This window comes from Sinocyclocheilus rhinocerous, unplaced genomic scaffold (assembly GCF_001515625.1).
Source record: "Sinocyclocheilus rhinocerous isolate Xijiao unplaced genomic scaffold, SAMN03320098_v1.1 scaffold3820, whole genome shotgun sequence".
Taxonomy (NCBI): domain Eukaryota; kingdom Metazoa; phylum Chordata; class Actinopteri; order Cypriniformes; family Cyprinidae; genus Sinocyclocheilus; species Sinocyclocheilus rhinocerous.
Window position 1 is genome coordinate 5,099 of NW_015632744.1, and position 13,094 is coordinate 18,192.

Below are 13,094 nucleotides of genomic sequence, written 5' to 3' on the forward strand. Positions count from 1 at the left end.
ATCTCATGCAATGTTGACATAGAACACAGTGTTGTTGTAGCTGAACTAGTAGAGCATGTCAGAACAAGGTCAGGGTTTTGATTGCAACGAAAAAAAGAAGGCTGCCTTATGAGCTCTCACCTGGAGAAACAACTTCTTAAACCTGCCTGAGCTGGTTGGCTGGTCTTCTAGCCTGGTCAAGCTGGTCTGTTGGCTGATAATTTTTAAAGGGCTTTTGGTACTTTCACCCAGCTAAACACCAGCTTGGCCAGACTAGGAGACTGGCTAGACCAGAGGTGTCTAATCCTGCTCCTGGAGGGCCACTGCACTGCAGAGTTTAGCTCAAACCCTAATTAAACACACCTGAAGCAGCTAAGCAAAGTCTTCAGGATTACTAAAAACTTCCAGGAAAGTGTGCTGGCCAGTTTAAAGCTGAACTCTGCAGGACATTAACACTGCAGGAATGGACATCTCTTGGCCTAGACTATCTGAAAATCAGCTTGACCAGGCTGGAAGGCCAGTTGAAGACCAGCCTGACCAGGCTGGGAGACCAGCAAACCAGCTTAGGATGGTTTAAGACATCTTTTTTTCAGCAGGGTAAATGTAATGCAAATTTTAAGTAGAACAACACCATGAGCTAATCCCCCTGGAGCAATTTGCGGTTAATGCTTTGCTCTGGAGTAAACTGGTGATGGAATTGAACAAGCAATCTTCAGGTTTCTGAGCCTTAATCACTACACCACACCAACCCAATTCAAGCAAGTTTACAAAACCTCCAAACCTGAAACCTCCATTTCAATCAAGATCAAACAATTATTCTGAGAAATAGTCTACTCTGGAGAAAGTGTATACTTACGATCTAGGCCATTGATGTAACGCATGGTGATTTCACAGTGGCCCCACACCGCACTGACAATGGGGTACAGCTTTTTGCCTTTAAGGCCTCTGAAGGCCACTCCGAGGTACTGTCCATCCACCATGAAGCTCAATGTGCCCTCATCCATGTCCAGCACCACCATTAAGGCATCTGGCAGCACAAAGGCCTCCTCTGGCTCCAGGAAGCTTGGGTATGTGGGTGCAGAAGAGGCTGGCCGGTTCTTACTGTTATGGTAGAGCTTGTTACGTCCCAGGTCCCAGCCCCAGGACTCGCTATCACTGCCAACTAAAGAAGTGTAGCCCACCGAGTGCAATGGTGCATCTGCTGTGGCCACGCCCACCACCGCATGTGTGCCCCGTTGCCTAGCAGGCCAATGGATCCTCCAAACGTGGAGTCCTCGCGTGTATCCCACCCTTCCGCGAATGCCATCGGTACTCTGGGCAACAGGGTGTCGATGGAAGGTGAGTTTGTCATCGTCCTTGATGAAGATATTAAGCGAGCGGTCGTCTGGGTTCCAGGCATGTCGGAGCTGCTGCTCATACGAAGCGGGGGGCATGTCCAGGAGTAGGTCCAGCCGGGCTGGCTTGAAGAAATCCGGCCCTCTCAGTTCCCTCCTCAGGGGCCTGTAGGACGGCTCCCCACGCACGTCTACGGACTTGATGCTCCCCGAGATCTTCTGGCCCATGGCTTGGCTGGTTGGAAAGGGGTAGGGAGGAGGGGAGAGGGAAGGGGTGGTGCAACGCAGGGGCTGGGCTTCTGGGGTCCGCCGTTACCTCATCAAAGCACCAAGACGTCAGCCTGAAGCCCCCAAACTCCCGTCAGCGTCAGCGGTGGCGAAAGTGCCAGCCTTACTGAAGCCCTAGGAGAAAACACACCAACATACAATGTCATTAAAACACCATCAAAGAGTCCGCAGGCTGGTTTTATGAGTGCATCTAGAACTAAAAGTGTGAATCTCAAAGGTGTTAAGGATAAAAATGGTAACAGAAATAAAGGAAGCACATAAATAAGAAGACATGAAGATGAGCAGAAAGAGAGGATCATGGCCAACCACAGCCTGACAGCGTGTGAGAGACTGCGATGGGGAAGGATGTAATAATGAGTGCTGCAGGTGAGAACGAGACACCTTCTGTATGACATACAGAAACACTGAAGACGCACATATTCACGAGATTCAATCACTTAGCAGATGTATTTTAATAAGGTACTTTCAGAAAAAAGGCAATAAATAAATATAAAAAATAACTTGAAGAAAATGTGCCATAAGGTGCGAGTGACTACCAGAGATTTTTACAGCATTATTTTGCAGTTGCTAGGGTTTTCTGGGTGGTTGCTTGTTGGTCTGCGTGATTGCAAGCAGGCTCAAGTCAAAAGAGCCCAAAATTCATATGATATTCTTCTCTCTAAATATGGCTTGGAAGTTCAATGTCTCCACCAATGTAAAATTATTTTGATTGTCATTATTATTATTTTTTAATGGGCTTTTTCTTTTTTATAGATAGGACAGTAGAGAGACCACAGGAAAGCATTATGAGGAGAGAAGGGGACGGGATCGGCAAAGGACCTCGAGACGGGAATCGAACTTGGGTCTCCGTGAGCGTAGTTGCACTGTATGTCGATGCACTAACCACAAGGCTGTTGGCTATTGTGATTATTTTGATTGTTAATCTGATTGCATAAAAGTGCCATTATCAGTCTCTGCTCATTGAAATGCACATTTTCAGGCATCATTGGTGTCTGTATAACATAAATGGCATGGGATAAGTTACGTGCAGAATATGTGCCTTAACACTGCCTCAATAACTCTAAGTATTAGCATCAGCACTAGGAAAAAATGGAAGCCAAAATACAGCATTATTTATTTCTAGGTTCCTGTGAGAAAGGGCGAGAGAAGGAAAAAGAGAGAACAAAAGAGAGAGATTCAGTTCGCATCAGCCTCAATGTCACAAAAATACCTCCACATTAAAAGCCCATTTTAGAGTGTGCTGGAGATGCGATACTGATGTATGAAACGCTAGAAGGAACTTCCTGCTACAGTAAGTGATGCATGGTCTTTTCCTGGAATAAGAAGTCTCAACCCACGAAGCAGCTCTACAAAAAAGACAGTTAGTGGATGTTTACATAAACTGTCTTATTATGTCCGTTGCATCTGACCGTTGCAAAGTATCTAGTGCCATGAATGCAGTGTTTCAAAGAAGAAGTCAAAAAGTTCAACTTTGAAAAACAAAGCATAGTGATAAACAGCAGTATTTAGCTGTTTCCATATGTCAACGTTTATTTCACTACAAAAAAAGCAAAATGCAGCATAGGGAATTTAAATTCAAATAAACCAGTGAATAGTTTATCCACTTCATTAATGAACCATTAAACAAACTGACTCACTAAATGAATTGAATAAGAGATAGAAGAGTGTTTTTGATTATTAGCACACTACTGTAGCTTGTTAGGCTGTTTGTGTGATACAATGTAACACTAAACAGCGTCATTTTAGACTACTACTTGTCAGAGTACAGCTCATTATCGGACAAGCTATGATACTGTAAAACGCCTCAGCTACGCTACTAAAGTATGTACGTAGGTGAGTTGGAAGTGTCGCTTCTTTTAGCTTTTCCACAGCAGTGCTGAATAACATGTTCACACTCAATCAGATGAACAGTCATCACCAACGTGGGTCATCAACACAAAGGAAAAAGGTCACACATACGGTACGTGGACAGAAACACATCTCAAACAGTCTCAACACATTAAGGTCACAGAGAAAGAGAGACAGGAAAAGAGAGAGCTGAATTCAGACGACAGGAAGGAGGGTAGCCAGACGGCCAGACAGTCAGAGCCCGGAATCCTGGGTAAGTGTTGCCAATATTAAAGGAAAAATAAATGAGGTCATGAAAGAAGTAGGATAGAATGTGAATGTGAATGTGTGTGTGAGAGAGAGAATGAATGAGAAAGAGAGAGAGGTTGCTGCCCTAACATGCCACTCACAGCTATCATAACGTGTGCTAGAAGCCGAGGTGTTAGGTTTTCCGTATCGTATTTCAGAGCTGGAGAGGCTTCCGCGGCAGGGCACAAAGTGTTTCACAGTCTTGCAGCCGTGCAGAGGCACAGTAATGCGTTTCATTCAGGTTGTGTTTGGTTCAGAGCGCACACGTCAGTTTAACTAACATTCTCTCACTCAACCGCTGTAGTACTACTCACTAATAACTGTAATAAACACAGACACAAACATAATTACGCTGTTAGTCTGGGAGTTGTAGACAGGTTTTTAAACACTGTTCTCACATTAGGTCATTACATGAAGGCTTGTAAAACAAGGTCTGAGAAAAAGAAACAAACTGACGAGACAACAAAAAGCTTTTGGTGGATCAATTCATTCCATTAAGTTCCGGATTGAGCCTGAAAATGTATAAAACTGAAAGTGCATTAGGATGATTCAAAAATGTCCACTTCATACCCACTAATATTTCTATATTTATGTTTACATAAAACAGAGTATTATACCGCCTGTATCAACCATCACCCAAAATAGCTTGACTTTTAACTTCAACTGTGTTGACAGCTTACAGTAAAGATGAATAAATGAATAAACAGATGGATGGAAAGACAGACAGACTGGCAGATATAGATAGATAGATAGATAGATAGATAGATAGACAGACAGACAGACAGACAGACAGATAGACAGACAGCTGGTGTGTTTCAATGTGTCACAGCAGAGTGTCACGCCGTAAGACAGTGACCGCATGGCATGACTGTACTGTGCCTTTGGGCGTTACACTGCTGATATAAAATGCCAACGTCAAGCTGAGAAGTGAAAAAAACGTCCACTACGTCAATTACACTCGCTCTCCTCAGGGGTAATGATCTCAAACCATATGAGACACGACTAATGTAACTATAACAACCTACTTTTAATGGACCGCTGATGTGCTGTCTCCATCTGCTTAGCCATGCAAGACAAGACTACATATAAAAGCAGTCTGCCAGGGCCATACGTCTCCGCATGGGAAAATGCCCATTTGTGCTGACTTATCCAGACAGACAGACAGACAGACAGATAGACAGACAGCTGGTGTGTTTCAATGTGTCACAGCAGAGTGTCACGCCGTAAGACAGTGACCGCATGGCATGACTGTACTGTGCCTTTGGGCGTTACACTGCTGATATAAAATGCCAACGTCAAGCTGAGAAGTGAAAAAAACGTCCACTACGTCAATTACACTCGCTCTCCTCAGGGGTAATGATCTCAAACCATATGAGACACGACTAATGTAACTATAACAACCTACTTTTAATGGACCGCTGATGTGCTGTCTCCATCTGCTTAGCCATGCAAGACAAGACTACATATAAAAGCAGTCTGCCAGGGCCATACGTCTCCGCATGGGAAAATGCCCATTTGTGCTGACTTATCTATTAGAAAAACAAAAGCACTTGGCTGGTGAGCATGTCACTGGGATGGGGCTGCTATGGCTATAAGTCAAAGAAAAGCAAAGTAGAAGTCAAAACAACCCTGGTGTAATTGTGCTCTGTGGCTCCTCTGTGGTGTGATGTCTTCAATCAAGCCAAATGTCTTTTTTTCTATGCTTGGGAGCCGTTTTGGGTTATTGAAATAAAGAATAAAAATCTAAACTGATCTTCAATCTGCAACATTTTTGGATAATAAACATCTTCCTCAATTTGCCATTCCACACTCAAGGCTCTATTTGTTTTGCTTGTCCCATCATAAAGATAGCGTTCTTTGTTTTCAGGCCCGTGTAATTGAATTTTCCGCCGCTGCGTTGCGTGTTTGGCGAGCTCCCCAGGACTCAAGAGCTTGTAGCTGTTCTGCATGACTAGAGGAATGATAATATTGCAGACCCCAGGCTGCCGGCTTAAAAGGCCTGAATGCTGTTTTATACAATAGTTAGGTCTGTCCATGCAATCTGATTGGCCAAAAGGCATGTGTTGCATCCTGGAGGACGTTTACAGTTGGAATAAAACCACATGCAATGACCAAGTGTGAATATACCCATTTGACTTAGCAAAACTGACAGAACCAACAAAAATCACAGCGTGGGTGGATGGATGAATGGATGGACACTTGGTACTTTCACTTGGTCATTTCATGTAGTTTTATTCCATGACGGATGGAGAAAATGGACAAAAAATACTATGGAAGTCAATGGACCCAAAACCATTTGGTTCTTCAAAATATCTTCTTTTGTGTTCAAAAGAACAAACAAAGTCATACAGTTTTTGAATGCCATGAGGGGGAGTAAATAATGACAGAATTTTCATTTTAAGAGGATTATCTCTTTAAATAACACAGATCTGAATCTGTGGAGCTGCCCTATGTGACGTGTGTCTGTGTGTTCACACTGTTTAGTCTACTGGCCATTACTGTGTACATCCTCATCTGAATTTGTTTATGCTTCAGCACCTGTCAGACCCTCAGCAGGGCCTCTTTTTCACACGCTGTGTGGCACACGGGGGCTTGCGTTTCCCTTCAAGAGGGTGGGGGGTCTGTGATAAAGCGAGCGCCTGGTGCCTGGCCCCTCGCCTGCGTTACCCTGGTCACAAGAGAAGTGATGGACACGCACACCTCTAGCCACCGGTGGCTTTGATGAGTAGGAACACACATTCGCCATCTGTTGTTTATCTTTGCATCCTCTCTCTCTCTCCATTTCATCGGGAACATCTCTCTTTCCTCTGCGGCTAGTGTCATTCATTTCCTCACACTTTCTGTCTCTTGTTTCTTAACTCACTCCCAGCTGGATAATCAAGTTAAAACCAGTTTGAAAAGACAGCTGGTCTAGACTGTTGATTAGCTAGACTGTCAGACCTCAGACCTGGTTTCAAGTTAATAAATCATCTTAGACTACCTTAAAAAACATCCAAAAATGAAAATTTTCACTCATTCTCATGTCCTTCCAAACCCGTATGACATTCTTTCTGATGTGGAACAGGAACTTACAGAGAGATATTTTGATTGTGTTGTACCTGGCTGTATTTTCCATACAATTACAATGAATGAGGGCTATAACTTTCAAGCTTCAAAAAAGCAAAAGCACTATAAATGTATCTTAAAAGCAGTTGCTCTTGAGCTACCTAACAAATGTATATTATAAATCCTCTGAATAAAACAGCTTTGTGTGACGAACAGACCTGATATTTAAGTTGTTACTCACTGATATTCTGAACAGCTGCTCTATTTCTCCTTGGCACAGTCATGAGAGCTCATTATTAGATCTGTGAATAAATTGTTCTTTTCAGTCAGATCTTTTTTTATGAATTGCTTGAATTATTAGTTTGAATGATTAACTGATCAAATCCTTACTGACTGAATGATCTGGCTGCAGTAGTTAACAGCTCACGGAGGGGATTTTTCAAAGAATTTTCAGTGAGTAACAACCTAAATTTTGTTGTTATTGTATGGCTTTAGACATTTTTATACACTACCATTCAGAGATTCATGAGCAATACGATTTTTTTAATTATTTTTATATTATTATTCAGAAAGGATGCATTAAATTGATTAAAAGTGACAGTGAAGGCATTCACAATGTTACAAAGGATTTCTGTTTAAAAAATGCTGTTCTTTTAACTTTCCATCCTGAATTTTTTTTTTACCACAGTCATGCTTACCAGAAAAATATTAAGCAGCACTACTGTTTTCAACATTGATAGTAATGTTTCTTCAGCACCAAATCAGCATATTAGCAAGGTTTTGATTGACAATGTGACAGAAAACTGGAGTAATGTCTGCTGGAAACTCAGCTCCGCCATCACAGGAATAAATTTCACTTTAAAATAGAAAGCAGTTTTTCTAAATTGCAATAATATTCCACAATATTACAGTTTTTACAGTATTTCTGAGCAAATAAATGCATGAGGACATTGAGAGTTCTTTAAAAAATATCTTACCAACAAACTCCAAACTTTTGTATGGCAGTTTAGCACATAAATCATATGGTTCACTTTTATGGAGCTTTTGCAACCTATTGAAGCTTGAAAGTCTCATACTATATACTACAATTCTTTTTTGTTTTATGCAAGACATTTGTTGAGCAATTTTAATTTTTATTCAATTCCTAGACCAGCAAAAACCCAGCACACCATCTACAAGTACCTGTTTTTTTTCCAGCAGCGCTAACATTGCATTTTTCCCCCATCTTTTCTCTCCGTCTTGTTTTCCTCCCCACCCTTATCAATCTCCCTGTCCCTCTCTCTTTGTCACTTACACAGACGGCAGATCAGTAAAGCCCATGTCCAGTGCTCTATTATTCAGAGGGCACAGGACAGACAGCCGTATGGCCACATGTCCCCCCTGCCTCTGTCCACCTACACAGTCCTAATTAAACAGACCTAGCCCATGGAGACACACCGCCGGCACACACACACACGTGATGTGAGAGAAATGCTCTCACAACAGGCATCTGTCGAAGCAGGCCTTGCTGTTTTTCTGTTCAGAACATTCTGGAATTAAGTATAAGCCAACGGCCGTGTTTAGTAATAAAAATTATGAGACGTTCATGCACACTGGGTATTAAGTGCGAGTGTGTGAGAGAAAGTTCTCTGTTCGACATGTCCTGATGGGTGAGATGTGTTCTGAAGTGACACACAAGCAGATGAATCCAGCGATCGCCCTTGGAGGCTGTCACATCAAAGTGAAACTAGAGACTACGAATACAGCCGAGACAGGATAAATGTGAACCTTACGACATCGCTGCTTTCAATTAGAAGTCAGATATCTGTTTACAACATATGCACGGCTACTCATAGCAACAAAACCTCTTCGCACGACACTTTACTAATTTTAATTTAATCCGCGCCTCATCTGCACCCTAAAATACCAGTCACATAGAGCATAAATATAAAATATTCTCAAACGAGAACAGAAAGGAAATGACAGCATAAGAACATTCAGGACTGTGAAATCTGGTCACAAGAGTAACATCAAATGTGACAATGTTTCCTAACCAGAGATAAGTAATTTTTCTGTCAACGCTAAGTGCATTTACAAGCACTTTAAAAAGATGATTTTAGTCAAAGTGTCATACAAACACTTTATGCGGACTGAAGTCAGAATAACAGACCTAGACAATGTAACATGTAAACAACATGTAAACGTATTTACTGAAATGTGTGATGTGACAATCACAGTCAATCAGAACATATGTGGAGCAGGATTTTGGACAAATGGGATTTCACAATGATACCTACAGTTTAGGAATAGAAACCCTGAAATGTCCTGTCTTCTGTTGCAGTTTCTGTTGGTTAGGTCACAAACTCAGATTAGCATGTAAGAGATTCCATTTAATCATTTTTAGCTTGATGTCATTGAGCCTGGCTAGGACATGGTGTGAGAGACAACAATATCTCATTCATACTTTACCAGAACAAAACAAGTCAACGTGAAACCTACCACAGACTTTGAGCATTTAAAACATCCAAACTTATGTGACAAGGATGTGTTAATTTACATCTAATGTTTATTAAATGTGGCCATTTTGCCTGTATGTCCTGTTAAGGTTATTCCAGTTATCCCAATATAACCCCCTTGTTCAATTTCTCTGTCTAGCTAAACAAGCTTGTATTACAAACTAATACACAACTATTATATTGAATAAACTATGGCAGACTGTGAGCATTTGTCACCAAAAAGTTTTTTGTCACTATTAAACATCCAAACCTACACTATCGTTGAAACGCTCAGGGTCGGTAACATTTTTTAAGTTTACTTAACATGTATGTACTTTATCCATGTGATGGCAAAACTGAATTTTCAACCATTATTTCAATCTTCAGTGATACATGATCCATCATACATTCTAATATGCTGATATGGTGCTCAAGAAACATTTCTTATTATAACCAACGCTGAAAACAGTTGTGCTTTGAATTTTTGTACAGTAGTGTATGTGCCATAAATACATTAAAGCTGTTCCAAATATCTCTCATACAAGATCCAATTATATTTATTTCCGTCTAGCAAAACAAGTCCATATTATAAACTGCCACAAAATAACTATGATAAATACCACAATAAAACTCCATTTAATAAAACACTGTCGACTTCAAGCATCTATTTGTCACCAAAAAGCCAATAAAACATCCCAAACATTTATGACAGGGCCATGCTAAATCTGATTTTCATTAAATGTGACTTTTTTTCTGTACTTCCTGTTAATCTGTTCCAAGTATATCGCAATATAATTTCCCGTTCAATTTCCCTGTGCCTAGGAGCTCAAAAGTCTTCAGGCGCTGCAGCAAGAACATCAGATGCAGCTATGTGCATGAAGAGAGTAAATATAAGACACAGCCATTGAAGTCCAGGCTTTCTGACAGCCCAAAAGCCATTTATCACTGTGACTAAAGCGTCCACCCCCAACCCAAAACCGGTAATCACACACACACACACACACACACACACACACACTCACAGACGTGCGGCAGACGGGACAGACTTGTGGCAGATGTGCTAGCCCACCTCCTGTCCTTTCAAACCCTTAAGCAGCACGGACACACACACACACACACACACACACAAATGCTTCTGGCACTAATCCAGTGGCCCCCTCCAAAGGAGGGACATTGAATGGTTAGGCAAATGGTTGTGTAGCTCTTCACACGGCTAACAGCTGAGCTCTAAGCTCTCCCAGAAGAGCCTCACCCCACAGAGCAGCTCCAGTCAGCTCTTTCCAGCCCACTGCTCTCAGACAACACACTCAGTGATTAAAGCAGTCCCACTGCCCTCCTAGTCCCACACACACACACACACACACACACACACACACACACACACACCCTGTGCCCCTGTCCCACACTGCTCGCAACACACACATGCAGAGATCACTCACAAAAAGGCACATGAAATCATCAAGGTTTTTGGACATGTACCATACAAAAAGAATATGATAAGATTTTAGTACTTTGGTGTATAAGAAGTGTGGTAATACCACAGTATTTTAGGACATGTACAGTGGTAATCCCATATATATATCACTGTATGTGAATATGATAATCGTTCAGCACTGTGGAATATATCAAATTGGCATGGTATTATCATGCTCTTTTGACATGGTACCAATGTATATGAATATGGTAATCTTTAAGCACTATGGAATATAACTATTAAAATGGTATTAGCATGTTATTACCATGGTATAACCATGTTTACATTGATGGTTAAGCACTGGCTCAAAATAAACCAGACCTGTACGCATATTTAAATTTTCATATGGTTCCTTAGTTATTTATTAGGATTGGAAGAGTCTATAAAACTTGGGCATGTGTTTGTTCTGTATTCTGTTTGTAATATGCGAGGATTTTGTATGAAGGATTTGTTACATTAGTATTTTTTGTACAGATAGTTATTTTGTTATAATTATTTTGGTTATTTATATATGTATTGATTTTTTAGAAAAGCCTTTCTAGGGACATGAGATGCAAATTAGCGCCTGCCATAATCTCTATGTGCAGTGCATTTTTTCCAGTCTTTGACTGGAATCATGTTTATTGTATTGTCCCTATCCAAATAAGCGTATAACTAAATAAATAAATACATGTTTTAGGGAACATATTATGGTATGTGGTAGATTTTTAAGTGAAATAAAAAAATATATATATGTTTTTGTTATATGAAATGAAGCTGAAATATTATAAAATATAAATATTAGATTAAAAAAACTCTTAAAAACTTCAAAAATAGAAATGTTGCCTGGGCAACTGAAAAAAGTTAAATTACTAAAATGACTAAAACGGAAAAAAATAAAATAAAATAAAGATGAATAGAAATAAAAAAGACAAAAGCGCATAAAATTAAGACTAAAATGAAACTGAAAATATAAAAATAAAATCTAATGCAAAATAGTATGAATTTTAAAATAGTATATAAATAATACTTAAACAACACAGAAAAAAGGTATTTCTATTGTACTTCAGGGCATTAAATCATGGTATTACCATGATTTTTGGGTATGGACCATAGTAATATAGTACATAGTACATAACATAACGGTTCAGTGATGGCATTCATGTACCATGGTGATTTTCCTAATATGTTTTGGTACTGTGATATATCAAAGTACCATTACCATGATATCTTTGATATGTACCATGATAACATCATGATAAAATCTTTCAGTACTATCAAAGCGCCACAGTATGACCATGGCTTTTTAATATCATGGATTTTGTTTTACAAGTAAAATTTGTAAATGTAAAAAAGTACAACCGCATTACCATCTGATATCACCACTGTACCATGACACCACTACAGTACTTCTTTGAAAGAGATGCCCCACTGCCCTCAACACAAAAACACACAGTCTGTTCCATAAACATTCCCCCACTGGAAACACACAACCACACGCGTGCAAACAGACACATGCAAATCCACAAGCCGCGCGTGCACACAAACACAAGGGACACAATGAAAAGCATTCAAATCTGCTCCCCGGACTAAGAGTCAGCCAGCGCTGTGGGAACGCTTCCTCTGAACACCAAACCAGAGGAAAGAGAAAGACAAACGATAGCCGTGACGCACAACTCTGGGAGGAGAAGATCCAGCCATCCTCTAATCACCTTATATGATCGCGCACAGCAGCTGAGAAAACAAGAGCCACGGGTTCAGGTGAAAATACTTCTCTTTCCAACCCACACAAGCACACTATCCTCAAGAGCAGGACCCGGGCGCCGTTCCTATGACCCCACCGCTGCATTCGGGGTCTCAAACCTGCTCCCTTGAGCTCAGAAAGTATTTAAAGTGTGGAAATCCCAGGTTTAGAAACATCACAGGCAGCTGTAACATCCAACACAAAGAAAAGACTGTATCCCTGCTGAGTATCCTTGCCAGGGTGGATCAAACCTCAATTAGAGGATCAAACCTCTATTAGAGGAATAAAAGACAACGGGGAATGCCAGAAAGCGGGAGCTAGAAAGAAAGAGTGCACATGAGGTAACCCAAACAGCCTAAAGCAAGAAGGGAAGGCACGAAAAATCACAGGATAGTTTCCTCACACAAGTAGACACACATCAAGTTCTTCAATACGCTCAAACACACACAAACGCATGCCGCTTACACCGACCCGGTTGCGATGGTCTCCCCGGCAGAACTCCCCTGTTGTTGCCCGTTCAGGGAAAAAAACGCTGGAATAAAGGACGAAAGGAGCTCCTCTCTTTGTGAGAAGAAGCGCACACTAGTTCTTTCTCTTTTCTCTGTGTCTCCCTGCTGAGGAAGGAGAAAAGAAGCTTCTCC

At 40.9% G+C, this 13,094-nt stretch overlaps 1 protein-coding gene across 1 annotated transcript; it reads right to left on the bottom strand.

Annotated features, from left to right (window-relative positions):
* Positions 1 to 835: 835 nt before the first annotated feature.
* Positions 836 to 13,088, bottom strand: LOC107743001 (SPRY domain-containing SOCS box protein 4-like; the record flags this gene model as incomplete). The annotated part of the gene is made up of 2 exons (XM_016556097.1): positions 12,925 to 13,088; positions 836 to 1,715 (listed from the first exon to the last, which is right to left on the bottom strand). A coding segment is annotated over exon 2 (706 nt), but the record flags the coding sequence as incomplete, so codon positions are not given.
* Positions 13,089 to 13,094: the final 6 nt, after the last annotated feature.